General features: G+C 40.1%; 1 protein-coding gene across 1 annotated transcript; it reads left to right on the top strand.

The window, feature by feature from the left end:
• Window positions 1-9,516: 9,516 nt before the first annotated feature.
• LOC142663951 (beta-microseminoprotein-like) lies at window positions 9,517-14,106 on the top strand. The gene is made up of 3 exons (XM_075842806.1): window positions 9,517-9,584; window positions 11,722-11,824; window positions 13,923-14,106. Exons 2-3 carry the CDS (start codon window positions 11,730-11,732, stop codon window positions 14,050-14,052), a joined length of 225 nt encoding a protein of 74 aa, XP_075698921.1. The 5' UTR covers window positions 9,517-9,584; window positions 11,722-11,729; the 3' UTR covers window positions 14,053-14,106.
• Window positions 14,107-21,644: the final 7,538 nt, after the last annotated feature.

A 21,644-nucleotide genomic window follows, 5' to 3' on the forward strand; every position in this document is an offset into this window, starting at 1 on the left:
CCCTGTAGCTCAGTTCCACCATCTGCATCTTCTTGTACACGGGTGGCGGAGTCATTCCTGCTATTGAGCAGGCTAGCCAATAAGACTCTGAGCACTAGAAGCAACTTCTTCTCACCATCACAAGGTGGACTTTCTGAGAAGGAATCAAAAGAACAGCAGGGGACACCATGACAAGTATGTAATAGCAATATCTCGACACAGGAGCATTTTATTTTTTTTAAACAATTCCAAATGAAGAATTGGTATCTTTTGTGTGATCTAACAGAGAAATATAAAGTTTAATTTTATGACAATCTCTCTACGCCATCAATAAAAGCTCCTGTACCCAGGTGCTTTGCACCGATATGTAGACCTCCGCATAGCAACTAAGGGTGGGAGACACACTAATACTAAACATTATAGCAATGTTGTACAAAAACTTATGTTTGCTATTGTTATACAGAAATAAAGTGAGATTTTTTTATGCAAATGCAAAACATTGAAATTGCAACAACAAGGATTTTTTTGAATTGTGGAAATTACAGGATGATAGACATGTTAATAATATGAAAATAAAATATTCCAAACATCTTGGTTTATTCAGTATCGAGTATGAGCACCACGCGCAGAAATAAACTCACTTACACGCCTTGGCATGCTATAAATTAGGTTATTAACGGTTCCCTGAGGAATGTTATGCCAAGCTGCACTTGGGCACTCAAATCATCAAGATTGGCTGCTGGCAGCTCCCTTTGCAATTGCCGACCAATGACGTCCCAGATGTGTTTGGTGGGAGACGCTGCAGGCCATGGTAGCACATTTAGACCATGCAGGCTGCTCACAGTAGCACAAGCAGCACGTGGCCTGGCATTGTCCTGTTGAAAAACAGGTTCTGAGACACTTACCACTGCTTCCATGACCAAATCAATGTAACGCTGAGCTGTTAGTATACCTTAAATGAAGACTAGAGGGGTTCGGCTACCGTACATTATGCCATCCCACATCATAATCCCAGAAGTAGGACCGCTGTGACATTCCCTTGTGAAGACCTACGTGGTCTCCAGACCCATCTCCGGCTATCATTACGTCCGAGACAAAATCGGAACTCAACGCTGACGAGGATAGACATACATTCCAGCCTCTATTGCCGTCTTGCTGTGCACCATGATAGCCTTTGACAGCGATGGCGTGTGGTCAACGGAACACCTGTAGCTGGACCTCTGGCTCGTAGCCTAATGTCGTGCAATAGCGTTCTGATGGTTTGTGTCGACACAGGTTGCCGCCCTAGGCTTGGGACATGATGTGCAATTTCACTTGCAGTGCAGAATGGATCACTACGCTCCAGTCTTCCAATCAGATGATCTGTCCATGCAGAGGTTCACCTCCACGCACCTCTTGCGGTCATTCCCGTTCATTTTTGTTCTCCCAACTGCCGGGACATGCAACATTGAACAGTGCTGACATCTCGGCCTAGGCATGTAGCGATCTGCCGAAGTGATAAACAAAGGTCTCTCAGTTCAAGGATTCTGCCCCTCTCAGTTTGAGTGGCGATAAGCGGTACGTTGACGAACAGGAGACATCGCACAATAATCCCACACCACTTGATCTGATTTTTGAGTTTTCATGTAGCTAAAAAACTCCCACATGCCACAGATTTGAGCTCGGTGCTTGAAAATTTGATCATTTGCAGATCTTAGAAACACCTGCTACTTCCTCGATTTGCATAACCTTAAGGCCTGCCCTTCTTGGTGTTGCAATTTCAATGTTGAGAAGTGTAAGTAAAACTTAATATACTGGTTCTGTTTATGTACCATATTATAGCCTTACCAGTTTCACTTAAAAGAAAAAATTCATTATTTTGACTATGAAAATATTCACTCATAGAATATGACATTTATGTATTTAAAGGGGTAATAGAAGTGATGGCATATAGCTAGGATTTGCCATTGCTTCCTAATTGGTGGGGGTCCAACTGCTGGGACGCCAACCGATCCTCAAAATGTTTTCTCTGCACAGGGGTGCTCCCATTCACCTAAGTCACTTAGTTGTTGGGATGATAATGCTATGGCATAGACTACCAATATTCCTTTTGAGAAAGAGGTAAGAAAGAAGGGTATACCCCTTTAAGATCACGGACACAAAAAGGTTAGTAAAATGATGTATGAAATTGTGCAACAAGCAAATATTAACCTACAGTACATGCAATATAAATGTTTCCATAACCTATAAGCCAAAATATTTACTAGATTTCTTCTCAGTATTTTCCCTGAATGGTTTAAATGTCAGCGATGACATGGGTGAAATGAATAATGTAATAATATCTTGGCTAATCCAATTCATCCCGTCGAAACAGAAAAGCACCTTAGTGACAGACATTGAACTGAACTCCAAACACAAGTATTATCTGCCTGAATTCTTTCTTGGTTATGTGCAATGTTCCTAATTTTCTTAAATTTAAATTTTCCTTTAAGGCTTCTCTCCATCTAGTTATAAAATTCATGCCAATCAATCTGAATACTCGAGCTGTACAACACACAGAAAACTCCAGTACCTGCTCCTCAGGCAACAGCTCGGTGAGGAGATGAAAAAAAAAAAAAAAAAAAGTGCTTTTTACTAAAGAATGTTTAATATTGCAGCATAGAGAAAGGTCTAGTATATGTCAGGGTATGTCTAAGTTTTCACTACATTGTTTGGTGTATATGTGTTAAAATTGCCCATAGAATTTCATTAGCTAAGCGTATGACGAAAGATTGGCCATTTTTGGAATACCTTTGCCTCATACTTTTGCCTAGCTACTTTTGTTGTCTACAATCCTGTAACCTCGATGGAAATCTGATAGACCCCATTATAAGTCATTCAGGTCCATAAGGGTACATCAATATCCATTTCAAAATGGATCTGGCTTAGCTGTCATGGCTCAACATGGTAGGTTTAACATGTACACCAGAAAAGCTCCTGACATAATAACTAAATGTGTTTATAGGGTTACATCATAGTAAACCTACAAAAGACCTCTAAAAAAGGGGAAAAGCAGGGGGTCCCCAACGACTATAGAAACAACCTAGAAGCAGCGAAGCACAGGGGACAAAACACCCCAATAAATGGTATTATACACATACTGTCCTCACTATGCCTGTTTATTTCTATAGGCTTTCTTACGCATCTTCGGATTATCGTCCTATACTCACTATGCAGTTTCTGTAGCGTTTTTTGGTATATTTACTTGTGCAACACATATTCAATTATCTCTTTATTTTTTTGGTGTTATCTGATATTGGACATTTGACTCTGAGTTGGGTCAGGTCTGTTAACCCTTTGGTATACTTATCGGTTTACCTTGCTGCTGCTCTCCATGTGTTTGTTTGTATGTTCATTATATTTCATGTGATACCATGTATTGTTATTTATAAATAAAGATATATATATTCTTTTACAATACGTGGCTGCTATGTGTATAATACCTATAGGGTTACATCAGCCTGACAGAGGTCAAAAGAGTGTCCTTTTCATCTCCGTTAGGCCGGTATATTTCAACATACTGCAAAAAAAAAAAAAAATTATGGGAAAGTGTAGTAGACTACCCTATAAAATACAATGCGAGGCATACGTTCCTTTACAATGGGACCATATGGTTGACAGAAGCTACTGTATAGCATCCGTCGCAGGCATCCGATATACTTGTGGGGAGATTTTTTAGGGTATACGTCAAACCGTGGTCATAAACATGATGTCAACAGGGCCCAGGAAATAAAAAACCCATGCCTCAACTGTATGGCAAAAAAAGGGTGTGAACCTAGCCTAACAAGGGGATACCCACGACATCTAGAGATACATGGCTTTACTATCAACATAGAAGTTTTGGGGGTTTTTTCAGTACCATAAGGCTTTTTTCACACAACCTGTTGTCAAATCAAGCTTTTTCACAGACGATTTGCGCCCGTGCGGGGCCGGTTTTCAGGGATCCCTCATAAACTTGAGTCTATTGAGGGATCTGGGAAAACGGCGAAAAATAGCCCCATAGACATGCTGTGAATAGCCCGCTGTGAATAGCCCCATAGACATGCATTCATTTTAATGCAGCCATGTGACATCCGTTAAAAAAACGGCCATCACGCGGACGACTTTCCCTGTCCTCTGAATAAGCCCTAAGTTAAATTGTAGGTAACAGTAGCATACATGAAAAGGACTGAGCTGCAGTACCAGGCACAACCTCCCATACAGACGAGTTGCTGTGCTTGTGTAAACAATGAAGGTCCCTTTATTCTAGTGATTTGTTGGGATCCCAGGTGTCGTATCCCCACAAATAAAGGGTGTACTGGTCAATCTGAGGATGATCTTCTTGAGGGGCTTAACAAGACATATTGCGGCACATAATATAATCATATGAAAGTCAATATGGTGATGCACCATATTAAGTATAACTTCTGCCCCGATGTAACATTTTTGGTTGTCATCCTCACTATATTCAAGTGCATATATATACTGCCATACATATACTACCATTATGCAATACCATGCCTAAATAATACTCCCATACAGTGCCCACAAAATACTATATCTAGGCCAGCGTCAGCACGCAGCAAACCCGGTCAAGTGCTGGGCCCACTACCCTTGGGGAGGCCCACTACCCTTGGGGGGGCCCACTCAGCTGCCAGGTGCTGATGCAGCCGTCATGACTCCTTCAGGAGTAAAATAATTGTCATTGTCAATGCTCTGGCCAGGGATTCCGCTCCTGGAGAAGCCCCTGATGTTACTATCCATATATGGACAGTGACATTAGGGGCTCCTCCTGAAGTGGAATCCGCGGCCAGAGCGTTGCCGACGTCACTGTCCAAATATGGACAGTGACGCCAGGGGCTCCCCCAGGAGCGGAATCCTCGGCCACAGCATTGCCGACGCTCTGGTCGGTGATTCCGCTTCAGGAGGAGCCCCTGACGTCACTGTCTAAAATGTTACATAAATTTCCCACTGTACAAGCAAGTCATATCACATGCAGGGATTACCCACCTTTGTTATAAAAAAAAAAAAGCTGGCAGCAGAATACAAGCTGCTGTCAATGGATTCAGGAATACAGGCTGTCATAAAATAAACTGGGTCTACTGATGAACAAATGGAAAAGCATTAAATATTAGATGACTTCTATTTATGCAACTCCTTTATAAATGATTACGGGTTCAATTAACCTGAACCTCTGCTATGAGAGTAAAGCAACTCATAAGTGGACATGCTGAAAAATAGTTTGTCCGGTACAGTCCTACTATGTAAACAATTTACATCTTGAGATGTTCCCAAAAACAATCAATGCCAGTCATGGAGAGTTGACAAACAGATTTAATGTGTCCTCGCTTAAAGCTGTCTGTACATATTGCTTAGCCTTTCAAAATGCAGCACACCAATAAAGTATCCTACAGTTTTAGAACTGTATTTGCGTAACACTGCTGAATAAAGTCACATGGCCACCAGCCTGTATATAAGCTAATAAAATCACAAGAATATCTCGGCATTGAGCTTAGCAGTAATCTGGGCACCAGCTATGGTAAGTGTGACCTGATGCTTTATTATCAGAAAAGTGCATATATTGCAATGTATGTTACATTTATTATAATAACACTATATATTGCATTAGACTACTAGTATCGACTTAAAGAAAATGAATATAAGCAGAGACTTTGACCTGCCCTGATTGTAAAACAATCTCTGCAACATTTGCAGAACATTTCAAACATGTTAACAAAGGGAGATGGCATTGCGATTATTATGATATTGTTGGCCAGCATTATCCACATAGTGGGGGTTCATTTTTTTTAAAAACAGACGCAGACAGTATTTCGGGGTTAGTCAAAAATTCCTAGTGATTGGTGCTCTCGATGACATATCAGAAAAAAATACTATATACAAAAAAAAAATATATATATATATATAAAATATATAGGATCTATATATAAAATAAAAAAGATTCACTTGTATAGTGATATACCGCTCTCTTTACAGCATAATTCTATCGCTGTGCAATCAGCATGATATACACCGATCAGCCATAATAATACAACCACTGACAGGGGAAATGAACAGCATTGATTATCTTGTAACAATGGCGCTTGATAAGGAATGGGATATATTAGGCAGCAAGTGAACAGTTCTTGAAGTTGATGTTTTGAAAGCAGGAGAAATGAACAAGAGTAAGGATCTTAGCGACTTCACAAGGGCCAAATTGTAATGGCGAAACGACTGGGTCAGAGGGGTGACAAATGGTGAACCAGCGATAGAGTAATGGGTAGTGCATGGAGTGAAAGCTAGCCATCTGGTCCATTCCCACAGAAGACCTAATGTAACACAAATTGCTGAAAAAATTACAGCTGGCTATGATGGATAGGTGTCAGAACACACCGGGCATTGCAGCTTACTGTGTTTCGGGCTGTGTAGCCCAGTCAGAGTGCCCATGCTAACGCCAATCCACCACCAAATGCACCTACAATGGGCACATAAGCATAAGAACTGGAGCATGGAGCAATGGAAGTAGGTGACCTGATTAATCACGTTTTCTTTTACATCATGTGGACGGCAGTTTGCATGTGTATCGCATACCTGGGGTATAGACGGCACAAGAATCCACTAAGGGGAGAATGCAAGCAAGTGGATTCATTGTAAAGCTCAGGACAATGCTCTGCTGGGAAACCTTGGGTCCTGCCATTCATGTGGATGTTACTTTGACACCTACTACCTTCCTAAACATTGTTGCAGACCCCATAATGGCAACGGTCTTCCATAATGGCAATGTCCTGTTTCAGAAGGATAATGCGACCTGCCACACTTTAAAAAATATTCAGGAATGGTTTGAGGAGCATGATAAAAAGTTCAAGGTGTTAACCTAGCCTTCAAATTCCCCAGATCTCAACCCGAATGGCCATCTGTGGGATGTGTTGGAAAAACAAGTCCGATTTATGGAGGTGTCACCTTGCAACATACAGCAGTTAAAGTATCTGATGCTAATATCTTGGTGGCAGATACCACTGGACACCTTCAGAGGTCTTGGAGACCATGCCTCGATAGGTCAGAGCTGTTTTGCTGGCAAGAGGGAGACTTACACAATATTTGGTCTTAACTCCTTCCCGACATCTGGCATAAATATACTGTGAAAGTCGGTGGGGCAAGCATAGAGCAGGCTCACGGGCTGTAGGTATGTATTACAGCTGACACCCTGCTCTAACTGCTGAGATCGGAGATAACTCCGATCCCGGACGTTTAACTGCTTAGATGTTATGGTCAACAGCGACCACGGCATTTAAGCCTAGGCCCCAGGTTAGTCATTTCGGTCCTCCCATTAGGCCCTTCCAGGGCTAAATAGGAGGAAGTACTCAATTTACAATACACTGCAATACATGGTTATTGAACTGTATTGTGCAATCGAGCTAAAGTTAATTAAATTGTTAAATAAATTTTTGGGGAATATATAAAAAAAAAAAAAAAGTCGCATGTACCCTAAAGTGGTGTTTAGAAAAACTATCTGTCACACAACTCCATTGAAAGAAAAATAAAAAAAAGTTATAGGTCTCAGAATATGGCAACTCTTTACATTTTTAACAAATAGTTTTTATTTTGTAAAAGTAGTAAAACGTTAAAAAACTATATAAATAGTGGTATCACCGTATTTGTATTGACCTTCAAAATAAAGTTAATATATAATTTTTACCACAAGGAAAACAATGTAAAAAACTAAACCCAAAAAAACATGGAGGAATTGCTGTTTTTTTTCCATTACACCCAATAAAATAATATATATATTTTTTTTTTTAAACATTAACTTTTTATTGTTTAAAGTACATGTAGAGAATATCCAAGCAATGGAGGCTAACCAAATCCCACCATGTATTGAAGTACAATATACATTCTGACATATATCTCCAGATGTACAAAATAACACAAAGTAAATAAAGCAATAAAGATAACAAACAGCAACATGAGCAGTAAGGTACAATTTACTGTATAGTCTTAGAATAGCTAAAACTGATTACATTTTTACAGCTTATATTTTATTCTTATTTAATAAAGCAGATGTGACAAAAATTACTGATATCTATTTTACTATGAAAGGTATGTTCACACGCTTACTAAAAAACATCTGAAAATACGGAGCTGTTTTCAAGGGAAAACAGCTCCTGATTTTCAGCCGTTTTTTTAGCAACCCGCGTTTTTCGCAGCTTTTTCTACGACCATTTTTGGAGTTGTTTTTCTATAGAGTCAATGAAACATGGCTCCAAAAACGGCTCAAGTAGTGACATGCAATTTAGAAACATGCCGTTTTTAGAAACAGCCTCTTAAAAAAACACCCCGTCAGAACAGAACGCCGTATTTGCCATTGAAATCAATGGGCAGATGTTCTGCTTCCGATTTTTTGGCCGTTTTTCGACCCGAAAAACGTCTGAAAATAAGAAGTGAACATACCCTAAGGGGATTCCAACCAACTGTCCAATCTATTGAGAAATTGGGGTAGTTTATGTAAGCTAGAGGCTGTGATCTTCTCGTAAAGGCAGTTTTCATTAATTGCACTTATAATCTCAGCTAAGGAAGGCGTATCCGGTCTTCTCCAATATTTAGCTATTTTTTAATCCTTGTGGATATCAGTGTTTGAATTATTACAGTTAGGTGGGTTTGTGGAAAGATATCCAGATATCCAGATCTCGAGATAGTATAGCTTGAGAGGGTGAAATATTCTAGACAGAAGAGCCCCAACTGCCCTCCATAATGAGTCAATTACATTGCATTCCCACCATACGTGTAGCATGTTTTCCTTTTTGACATCTCCAGCATCTATCAGAATAATCTTGATAGATTACTGAAAGTCTGTACGGTGTCAAATACCATCTGTATCTTAATTTCACAGCATTTTCCACAAAAAAAAATGTACGTTTCTCAGTACATTATATGGCACATTAAATTGTGCCATTAAAAACTACAACACATCCTGCCAAAAAATTGCCCTCATACGGCTGTGTCGACAGAAAAAGTTATGTTTTTTCGTAAGTCAGGAGGAAAAAACAAAAATGTAAAAATTAAAAACGGCTGCGGTGGTAAGGGGTTAATGTTATGGCTGATCGGTGTATAGTTGTGTTACCACATTGCCCCCTAGTGGTAGAGCCTTGGTTGAAACCGCTTTAGTTTTAAATTGAACCCGCACTAGAGGCTGTTGTAAATCATCCTGTAGTCTGCTGACATGCTGAATGTAACTGCTGCCTCATGACAACACTTCTGGTTTTTAAATGGAGCAATTCTTATTATTAACACTGGGGGAGCGGTTTAAATATTCCATAATGGTGTTTAGTTATGTCTGGAATAACACTGAAAAACAAGTGACACCAACTATATTATAATAATAATAATAATAATAATAATAATAATAATAATAATAAAAACACATTGCTTGGTGTAAAAACCTACAGAAAGCATCATTCAGCAGGAAAAAGCATTATCAGTGATGTGTCCATCTTACTATCCACAGGCGTACGTGCTGCATATTCTGGTGGCAGTGACCATGATATCTTTATGTAGAGCGCAATGTGTAAAACAGCAAAATGGGAAAGTCGATGTTAAAAAAGGTGCAGTAAATCGTGAGTTGTGAACTATCTTCTGATTGGTTTTAATTATATAAATGTAAATACGATCCCGTTAGTGTGGCAAATGAAGATAAAATGCATCGGGCATATTCTTGGTGTCACCCTATTATTCAGACTATTAACAATATCTTCACCTGATAGAAAATACTTTTAGTAGACACACTTGTAGCGGCAGTTCACATTATGGGTTCTCAATGGGAGAAGGCTGTAATACTCTGAACCGCCACTACAAGTGTGCCGGTGATTCCCAGTGTGAGCAGTGACAGAAAAGAAGGGGAAGCAGCGCCTGTACGAGCGCTGTGGCCCCTTCAAAACAGCTGATCAGCGGGGGTGCCGAGAGTAGGACCACGGCTGATCAGATATTGATGGACTATCCTGAGAATAGGCCATCAGTTTCTTAGGAATGGCTAACCCCTTTAATACATTAAATACAGTTAAATAAACTGTGACAAGAAACTTTAATTTGACTTTTTCAATGGCTGACATTTTAAAGTACACCTGTGATAAGATGGGTGCAGGTAAAAATGGACATCAATAAGATAGCTATATAGTCGCTAAAGGTGGAGTATAGTACAGTGATAGTAGTAATGGTCACGAGTTGTGTAGTCAAGATATGTCATGGTGACGGTCAATATTTTGAACCCCCATAACGTTTGTCAATTGGGATGTGGTCAGTGATGTTGGCTTTGATTTAGGATCCAAAGAAAGTAGTAATAGCATGTAATAACAAATAAATAAATAATATTAGGAAGAATATTTGGTTACATTGTCAGGCTCTCCACTTGATAATATACTTTAATTTGGAAAAAAAGTAAATAAATATTTAGATACAGAGTACGGTTTTAAGACTCTGAGGGTATGTTCACATGACCTATTTTCAGCCATTTTTCAGGCTGTAAACACCCTGAAAAATGGCTGAAAAAAAACGGAAGCTGAATGCCTCCAAACATCTGCTCATTGATTTCAATGGGAAAAATGGCGTTTCGTTCCGACGAGGCGTTTTTTTTATGCGGCCGTTGTAAAAAACGGTGCGTAATAAAAGTCCCATAAAAAGAAGCGCATGTCCCTTCTTGAGCCGTTTTTGGAGCCGTTTTTCATTATCTCAATAGAAAAACAGCTCCAAAAACATTCGTAAAAAAAACATTAAAAAAACGCTTGATGCTTTAAAAACGGCTGATAATCAGAGGCTGTTTTCCCTTGAAAAAAGCTCCGTATTTTACAGACGTTTTTTGTTTAGCGTGTGAGCATAACCTTAGTTTATCAATGAAGAAACTGATCTTTTCTTCCTCACTCTGCTAGAAATCTAGGACGTTGCTCAAAGAGAACCTTTCACCTCCCCATACATGTGCAGCATGTAATGGGGAGGGCTGCACAAATCCTGGGGCACTTTACATTTTTTTCTTCTCCTCCTCCGTTATTTAGATATCGGTGCTGTTATATTTAGCACCCGATATTTAAATAACCCCCTGAACTGTCAATGGGGCATGTAATTGGCAAGGGGGCGTGTAGCATCGCTGTAACACTGTCCAATCAGCTATGGACCGTGTTGCAGCAAGAGCTGGAGAGAGGTGAGCGTGTGCGCGCGCAGGCGCAGCTCGGAGCTATGCGCGCGCACGCTCTCACTCTTCAGCTCTTGGCAGACAAGGATGACAAGAGTGTGTGATCTCTCGCCTATTACATGCTGCACTCAGCTGCACTCTTTAAGTGTCTACCCGCATTTCTACACTTTATGGGCAACAGAGAATGTCACTTATTTGTGCTGGGGCAAGGGGCCAAAAATGTACTGTAAGTTTCGAAATGAAGGTCATATCACTGCAGACTTGATGACTGTGCTCACAGCTCCACATCATAACAAGGTTGTACCAGGAGACCAGTAGAATGGATTCCCGGAACTAACGCAGATTAGTCAAATAAAAAGTCATAATGGGCAATTGCTATGTAGGCAAGTCCCAGAATGTCATGATTAGAAAATGTCAGTGTGTAAGCAATAGATACACTGTAATGTATCCTGTATATGCACCATGGGCAGTCACACAAGCAAAATGTGCGCTTACAACGACACTCCAAGGAAATACATACATATATATTAACACAAGGTGACTGATGCCCTTTTCCCCACATTTCATTTCAGGCTGCTCGATGGACGGAGAGGATTATAAACGGGGAGATGCATGGAAATCAAGTGGCTGCAAAACATGCACTTGTAATAAAGAGGGCATAGAGTGCTGTGCTAGGTATGTCTCTCAATTCTTCTTTTAATCATTTTTGAGCAGTAAGGTCAGAATTTTTGTACATCAGTCCCCCAAGTTACAAGTAAAGAGCTACCAATGGATTAACTACAGTCCTATATGGGAATTATGATGTTGAATACAGTATGTAGCAAAATTTACCTTTCTTATTTACCCATGCATATAACCGCCAAAGTGTTTTCTTCCGGTGCTGCTGGCCTCACAGCAATCATCATGGCTGTTGTTAACTCTTTCCCCCGTGGCCATTTTTTGGATTTTCACTTTCGTTTTTTTCCTCCCCATCTTCCAAAAGCCATAACTTTTCTTTTTTTTATGGTTTACTACTTTTACAAGGAAAAAAACAATTGTTAAAAATAAAATGTGAGTTTTGTCGCCATGTTCTGAAAGCCATAACTTTTTCATTTAAAAAAACTTTATTTTACTGTTTTTTACTTGTCCCCCTAGAGGACTGGAACCAGCAATCATTGGATCGCTAGCATGATATACTGCAATACTGATGTATTGCAGTATATCGTGATACTGACACTCTCCTATGAAGCCCTGCCAAAGTACAAAGATGGCAGACCTGGGGGCCTTCATCAGGCCCACGCGCTGGCATGCCAACCAATGGCACCCCGTGATTGCATCACGGGGGGGCCATTGCAATATTACAGGGGCCGTCCCCTGTTTCTAATCATTTAAATGCCACGTTTAACGGGTTAGACAAGCGGGATCGTGCTCAAGCAGGATCCCGCTCGTTACCGTGAAGTGTCGGCTGCAACACACAGCCAACACGCTCATTCTATGGAGCGGGCTCAGCCAATGGGCCCACTCCATACTCCCACACCCGACGTGCGCCGTATATATACAGCGGTAGTCAGGAAGGCGCTGGTACCCCTTTAAAAATCTGGATATATTAGGCTTTAGTGACCCTCTGATATGTAGCAAATATGCATTACTTTTAATGATTGATATATTTTTAAAAATCATTTTTATAGAAATATTTTTTACTTCTTAATGTTTTTAGTACTAAAGTGTAAAAATTTTTTAAAAAGTCCATCTTTAATATATCGTTTAGTAATGTAAATTACCCTCAAATAGTCAGAAAAAAGCTTCCCCTTTCTGTTCTGGTTACTTTGATATAGGACCAAAACAGCCTTGGATGAAGAGGTGGGCTACAGTTACGTTTTAGTTGGTGGTGACATTTTTAGTCTTTTTTTGTGCTTTATTATTTCATTTTATTCGCTTTTTGTATACAACATGTTTAACAAAAGACCAGAAAAAGTATTTTGAGGTACATAAAATTGTTAAACATTTTTTGTTTACAGTAAGGTTTTTACTGTAACTGAGGCTACCAAATAGCCAGCAGCTCCCTTCTGTCACCGGCATCCTGGTGCTCATGTCATCTTGGGTGTCTAACTGTCTCTGACAGCCAGGCTCCTGACCTGTCCAGTGCCATAGATTTACGCCATAGCAGTTTGAGTCATTCAACTTTTTGCTGCTTGAGTCAAACTCTACTAGTAATGAATGGGAACGGAAAACTGATGTGTGAGTGCCTTCCACCGGTATGCGTCCATACATCTCATAAAACACAGATCTGTAATATGACCGTGTCCATGAGCCCTAAAACATCAGATCACCGTTTTTATATGTATTTCTAATGAATTTTCTCCCCTATTGAAGTCAATGTGGAAAAAAGGGAATTCAAATGGCAGGGCAGGGGCGTAATTATAGGTGGTGAAGAGGTTTCAGCTGCACCTGGGCCCTGGTAATTGAGGGAAGTCAATGGCCCTTTTGCCAAAGGACAGCGGTACTGTAAATGGCATGTGATAGTTGGGGGTCCTGGTAAAGATTTTGCACTGGGGTCCAGGAACTTTGGGTTATGCCTTTGTGCTAGGGATTGAGTTTTTATACAGTTGTTTATAACTTGTGGGGGTTTTTTTTGCATAGAATTTGGAGTAACTTTTGCCCTCTTTATGGAAATATCTTGCCTGTCCCCCTTCTCAGCATTCTTACTGATGAGCTGTCTGACTTTTTTCGTTTGGTGCCAGGCAGACTGAACTTACACAGTTGAACGTAAATCTATATCTTTGCTTTCTTTCAGCTACCAAAAGCTAATCTTAGCAGATCCAGACCATTGTGAAGCAGTTCTCAACGAGAATACCTGTAAAATGGAAGCTAAGAGGAAGGACAACACAGAACAACCCTGTGAAATAGAATCTGTGATTGCTTAAGTTTGTAGTACTACAGTGTTTATATTAAAATAAGACCAATAAATTGAGCTGCAGTACAACTTATTATGTAACATGGCATAGATTAAATTCAAAGAATATTGTGAATAAATCTTACTATATTCAGTATAAAATGCATGCAAGAAAAAAATCAGTAATGGTATGTAGCAGTATATAAATCTTTCATTCTTAACAATTAATTAAAAATATATAAAATCTGATCACCAATATGTTTTGAACTTTTCAAAAAGCATGATATTGTCAAACAGTGTATACAGAAAATCATAACTCACCCAAAAGGGTGTATTGGTATAATAGTGTATAATTTAGGTACCTTTAAATGCGCTCTAATATCAAGAACGAAGGTCACCCAACTCACATTTTGCCTGTTGAGACGACTGCTGTCTGCCGAAGGTACGGTCAATCTAGCTCCCCTCACAAGCTTGACTTAACTGGGGTCCTAATATACGGAAATCTTGGGTGTTCTACCAGCTTCCTCAAAATCATGACACAATCAGTGCCCACAGTACTCAACAGTGGTGCCCGCTGACCTATGCTTCGCTGCATGTAAATATTGCAGCGTTTTCAGCTCCGTACATTCCTCCCTCACTGTCTGTGCAATGTGTTGGACACCCGTACATTGCAAGGAGAGTGTCTACCCATTGTGGCCTTCTCACATACTGTTGTAATAATTTATCAAAAACTTACTAGTACGGATCATAAATTGCAGCTATTTCTCCTTTCTATCGGCATTCAAAGCAGCATTTAAAATTCTGCTTTCTGGCACTTGATATCGTCAGTACTGAAGTAGTACATTCTGACATGTGTATATTATCTGTCCGGTACAGTTCTACTCTACACTACATCTCACACATTGCGCATAGTAGAACTTTCTCCCTTAGTACTAAGAGTGTTTATGTTAGAAGAAGGGGTGGACATACCATTGGCAAAAAACAGCTGCACAGGGGCGCAGTAGGTATGGGGGCCCGCTGTCACCTTAAAACAGCCTTCTTCTGTGTATTAGATCACATGTAAATGCCTCATATAATGAATTTTACAGCTTGCATGTAACGTCCGTGGTCGCCGACTACGAACTCCTTACATCCAGTCGACGTCCTTCTCTCCAGAGATGTCTGCACATACGGCTGTCCTGTTCCACAGTGACCCCCAGGGTGCGCTTGCGAGCTCAGTCCAGACTTAAGAAGCCAAAGCGCACACAGGTGGGAGATTGAGCTGATTGCTCCCAGAGCACCCTGGGCTATAAGAAGGGCTGTGCCCCTTCCTACTATGCCTGAGTGTTATTGTTGTACCCAAAGTTTGTCTATGCAAATGGTCTCCTAGTGTTTTCCAGTTCCCAGTACCTGTATTCTGTATCCCATGCTATGTTGATCAAGTGCCATGCTGAGCTGTAGTCATGCTGTGCTGTATTCCACACCTGTCGTTCTACACCACGCCTGACGTCTACCTGCTGCCTAGTCCCAGCCAAGCCTGCCTTGCTACTGTCCGAGCTGCCACAGGTACACTATACGAACTATAGACTGTGACCTGCGCCCTGTTGGCCAACTGCCATACAGTCAAGGCGGTACAGCCCAGTGGGTCCATGAACCCAACGTGACAGTGCAATTAGTCATTTATGATGAGATCTTGAAGAACAAGGGGCCCATATACTGTTCTTGCATGGGGCCCTCAGCTGTCTGTGTCCGACACCGGCAGATACACCTGTGATCTGGTGACTAGGTTGACGGGACTGGGAAGACAGCACTAGCTCCCATACAGTAAGCGCTGTCTCCAAATTTATCAAAATGGTAGAAATCACAACATATTATAAAAACTTGGGTCACCTCATGACTTTTTTTTAGAGATGTAGCAATCCTCATCTTGTCTCTGATAATTTGTTGCAGTGTAATAACTTATTACCTAAGCCATTGAAATTCTTTGAAAAAGTCAGGTTAAAAGTTTCTTGCCACTGTGTATTTAACACGTTAAAAGTCAAGGTAAAGATCACTACATCTGTACATATAGGCTAGTAGACTGTAATATGGTTGGAGCGACCATCACAAGCCGTTTATCATGTGATGCAATTTTCTGCAAATTTGTCAAACACTTTGCAGAATGAGTCTTTTAATAAAGTTTCTAATATATATGGCACATGTCACTTGCACGGTGCATCATTTCTCTATAGCAAATTGCACCAACTTAATTACTATGTAGATTATGTTAATAACTTCTAGAAACAATAGAATGACTCAGAAATGAATCATATGATATATAAAGTTATCTGAGCTATTTCCAGAACAAGATGTGATGTGCTTCATGAGAGGTTTAATTAAAAAGTCCTAGGAATTCTGTATCCTGCTGAATAGGCCTATTAAATGTGAGTTACCTCTTTATTTGAAATATAAAGTTCCATACTAAATTAGGTTGAAAAAAGACACAGGTCCTTAAAGTCCAATCTATAATCCTACTGTGTTAATCCAGAGGAAGACAAAAACCCCCATGAGGTTGATGCGAATTCGTCATTAGGGGAAAAATTATTTCCCGACTACAAATATGCAAATGAGAATAAATCCGGGATCAACATCCCATCACCAGAATCTAGTACTTATAACCTGTAAAATGATTACACTCAAGAAAGGCGTCAAAGCCCTTCTTGAATTTTCTCAAAGAATCAACCATCACAACATCCTATATAATATATAATAAACTGGGTTCAAGAGTATGGGCCTTGTATATACACTATGTGGAGAAAAGTATTGGGACACACCCCTTAATCATTGAATTCAGGTGTTTCATTCAGTCCCATTGCTACAGGTGTATAAAATCCAGCACCTCTCCATAGAGTCGACTTTACAAACATTTGTGAAAGAATGGGTCGTTCTAAAAAGCTCACTGAATTCCAGCGTGGTCCTGTAATGCCACCGCTGTAAAAAGTCAGTTCGTGAAAGTTTGTCCCTCCTAGATATTCCATGATCAACTGTGAGTGGTATTATTGCGAAGTGGTAGCGATTAGGAACCACAGCAAGTCAGCCACGAAAATATTGTTAATAACTGTAGTATACGTCTATTTTAATAACGCATTAATCTGCCTAAGACGATTAAAAATAACTTTATTCATGCTTACCATGGGGTGGTTATTCAGGGTGGTTATACAGGGTTACTGTTCTGCCCCTATTCACATTCCACCTCCTAATTTTTCCCTAATCCCATTTACACCTTATCAACTTTTATGTTCGAACATACTAGTAGCGCAACACATTTTATTGATAAGAGGCAATACATTTTCTTTTAATGTTTTTAGTCAGGCACAAGCTTATATTAAGCATAAGAACTTGCCCTGAAAGGTGTAGAAGTTCCAAACGATAAGTAAAGGATTAACAAATATACGGCCTCATCCCCAAGCTAATGTAGTACAGCTGGAAAGTCAGGGACCAAGGCAAAAAGTACACAAAATCTAAGACCAATATACATAAAACAACAAAAAATACATACATACAATGGCCAAGTATGCACAACACTACAAGGAGAGTAGATGCAAGTAGTTCTTTACTTAAATCACTGCTGACCAAAAAGAGGCATGTAACGCTCTGTTGGGTCCCCTATCACAAGCTAGGAACCAGTAGGTAGTCAAACTGAGAAAGACAGCTCAAACTTCAGTGAGCCTGGAAGAAGCAGAAATGAAGATGACGATAATGCTGAGGGCAGGTCTGCGGGCATCTCACAGGGTATGTTGAGTATTTAGCCTTAATATGTCACTCCAAAATGGCCCCATGGGAGAACTGGTCTGGTTGTCACAATAAAATTTGCATAAGCAAGCATGTGGGTTGAAGTGAAAGTTTAAACGGTACCTTGGAAGTGCCTGTGGTGTCAAGGATTAGGCATGCCAGCATAACATAGCTACTGGTTGGGGTGGCCAGGAGTCCTGCAGCCCAAAGCAGCTATGCCATTTGTTCAAAAATTAAGCCGAAAGAGTCAGGGCACCAGCTTTGAAAAAGGGGACAGAGCATGGTGAAGGATTTTAGGAGAACCCATGGTGGGAATAACAATGCATTCAACTTCAATAGAAAGCACTATGAACTGGGCATTATGAATGTCTCAGAGATAATGTGATCTTATTGCCAAAAGCAGCATTTAGCTTTTGTTATCTATACTGCAAAAGCAAAATTAAACTTGGACTCTGATTGGTTGCTATGCCAATTGAAACAAGTGAGGCCCAGAAATATTAAATTACTTTAAACACAAAAGTTTGGTATTTTAACACAAACGTTTTTTTGCATCTGTCCGTAGTTAACTACCAAAATACTAGACTTAATGAGGGGGCATCATGTCTTAGCCCGTGTGTGAAACTCATGCTGTGAGAGGGGAGAGGGAGCCGCAGTAGGAGGCAGCTGAAGGGTCGGAGCACGCAGCATAGCTCTCCAGCTACACACCAGGAGGAACCTGCCCACTCAGCACAGTTATAGAAGGAAAATAAACATTTACAAAAAGCAGCAGGAGTTGAAGTGAAAATAAATCCATCAGCAGAAAACAGGCATCTGTTTATAGCACTCTGTACTCTGCCTATGGTGCAGTAGGTGCAGGCTACTAGTTTAGGTGAAGCCACACATCACTACTCTGCAGGGTTGGGGAAATATGCACCTTCAGATATCTTTGTTAGTTTCAGCTTCAGGGCAGCAATTGAGAAAATAAAACATTAGCTTACTAATATAAGTGCCAAAAATTCATAATTCATAGGGTGTGTAAATACTAATTCAGGAATACATGTGATTTCCCTACCAGTATTCGTGATTTCTGTTTTATATCACATTTATTTAACCCTGCGGCTCCTTCTTAGCATGCAATATAAAGCATCCATAGATAAAAGTTAGGTGTGGTTGACAATCCCAACGCAATTAGTTGTTCTGAATGCTAATAAGAATAATGAATCACGTTGCTATGACAACAGACTCGGAACACGTGTGCTTGTTGCAAGTCAAGATGGATGAAAGATATAAAAAATATATATATTTTAATCTATTAATGGGCAAGTGATATGTGTTGTGAAGTCATATAGCCACTAAGGCCAGTTAACTTTGTAGTTTCCAGAAAAACAAGCATCTCCTCATACTCCATCTAGATCCTCTTCACATTGTCCACAATTGTCTGTTCCAGTTCTTCCAAAATAAAATGTAGTATAGGTTACTGTAAATAATACTTAGATAGAACTATTCCATTGTGGACTGAGTTAAAGTAACTATTAGAAAGATATTACAATACTCGTAGATGAAGCCCATTTTGAGTCTTAACTTGCAGCGTTACCAAACGCATATTTTCAGATTCTGCTGGACTTCTGCCATATACCCGCGTTTCAGGCATTCTATTGGTCCATAGCGTCCTCTATGCCCGTCCCATTTACTCATTATTGATGATGGGGGTAATATACAGGGATGCTGGGTGTGGTTAAAATTAATGGATTAGGGCGGTTATATACTGGGTTGAGGGGTTAATATATGTATGATGGGGATTATATATGGGGATGATGGGGGTCCCTCTGTACATCATTCCTGTATATACCAGCCATTTATCATCCCTGTATATAACCCCCATCATTGCTGTATATAACCCTCATCAGCCCTGTATATCACCCTCATCTACCCTGTATATAACCCGATCATCTCTGTATATAACCCACATCATCCCTGTATATAACCCCCATCATCAGGTGAATAAAATCAAGCACACAGCCATGTGATCTCCTTAGACAAACATTGGTAGTAGTATAGGTCATACTGAAGAGCTCAGTCGGTTTAAAGGTGGCAATGTAGTAGGACGTCTTTGCCACAAGTTAGATTGTAAAATTGCTGATCTGCTAGACCTACCCTGGTCAAATGTAAGTACTATTATTGTTAAGTGGAAGTGCCTTGGAGTAACAACAGCTCAGCCAGAAAGCGGTAGACCTCACAAACTCACGGAGCGAGGCCATTGAGTGCTGTAGTCATTGCCACATAAAAATCACCTCTCCCTTGTAGCATCACTTGATGCATCCTCTGGAAATGACATCACCACAAAAACTGTGTTTCGTGGGGCTTCATAAAATAGGTTTCTATGGTCCAGCAGCTGCACCGTACTAAATACCAAGCGTCGGCTGGAGTGGTGTAAAGAACGACGTCACTGGACTACGGAGCAGTGGAAACGTGTTCTCTGGCGTGATGAATCATGTTTCATTCCCTGGCAGTCTGATGGATGAATCTGGATTTGGCAGATGCCAGGAGAACGTTACCTGCCTGACCGCATTGTGCCAACTATAATGTTTAATGGAGGAATAATTCTATGGGGTTGTTTTTCAGGGGTTGACCTAGACCCTTTATTTCCAGTGAAGGGTAATGTTAATTACAAACCATTCAAAGACATTTTATGCTTCCAACTTGGTGGCATCAGTTTGGAGAAGGCCCTTTCCTGTTCCAGCATGATTGTGGCCCTGTGCACAACGCGAGGTCCATAAAAACCTGGTGAGATGAGTTTGTTGTGCAGAAACTCGAGTGGCTGCACAGGGCCCTGACCTCAAACACATTATACACCTTTGAGATGAATTGGAATGACTTCTCGTCCAACATCAGTGCCTGACGTCTGCTTTTTTGGTTGAATGGGCACAAATTTCCAGAGACACACTCCAGAATCTTGTGTAAAGCCTACCCAAAAGAGTGGAGACAATTGCAGTCGCAAAAGAAGGCCCAACTCCATGTTAATGCCATAGCGATTTTGGAATGGGATGTCCAACTAGCTGATATAGGTGTGATGGTCGGATGACCACATACATTTGTTCATACAGTGTTGCAATGCTTTTCTGTCTGGACAAGCGAGACTTTTTGAAGATAGAATGTTGACCTAGATAAACATACGTCTCATGTCTATCAAGTAACTGCAATACTCTAGATGTAATGAGATAAAATACTATTCACTATTGTCTGCATTAAGATCCTATAATATTCATATTCTAATTTGCATTGAATAGATTGGTGTTTCCTACTGGATAATTGCTTCTTTTTTATCTACAAACAATGACATGTTTCTACTAAGCCATTTCTTGTTCCTCAAGACCAGTTCCGCAAGAAAAGAGAAGGTAGGGAACTATGTAGTGTGTTGAATTTGCAGAAAGAATATTACGACAAATCGTTTATGAAAATAATATTATATTACATGACTCAGACTAAAAAGCTCTCATTATAAGCTTACAATACATTCATATACAATTATTTTCTTAAATGTGTAAATGCACATTAAATAAAATACTTGTGGGTGCCCAAACTTCCAATGGAAAGGTCAATGCTAAAGGAATTGTCCGTTGTAACAAACTAAGCTCTGTTCACATAACATTTCTGCATCTTGTTGAAAGTTACTGTTTTATTCATTTTTTATTTTTTTTGTCAAATTCACCATGAAAACCTGGATGCAACAGAACACAAAAAGATGGCAGTTCCATTTTTCTGCCTTGTTAAAGACAGATCCTGTTTGTACATTAGAAGTCAAAGGTAACAGGATACAATAGGATAGTCATCCTGCTTTAAAGGTACCTTTTTAAAAATCTTGGAAAGTGGTAGCAACGCCACATTCCATAGTAC

This window comes from Rhinoderma darwinii, chromosome 11 (assembly GCF_050947455.1).
Source record: "Rhinoderma darwinii isolate aRhiDar2 chromosome 11, aRhiDar2.hap1, whole genome shotgun sequence".
Lineage (NCBI taxonomy): Eukaryota > Metazoa > Chordata > Amphibia > Anura > Rhinodermatidae > Rhinoderma > Rhinoderma darwinii.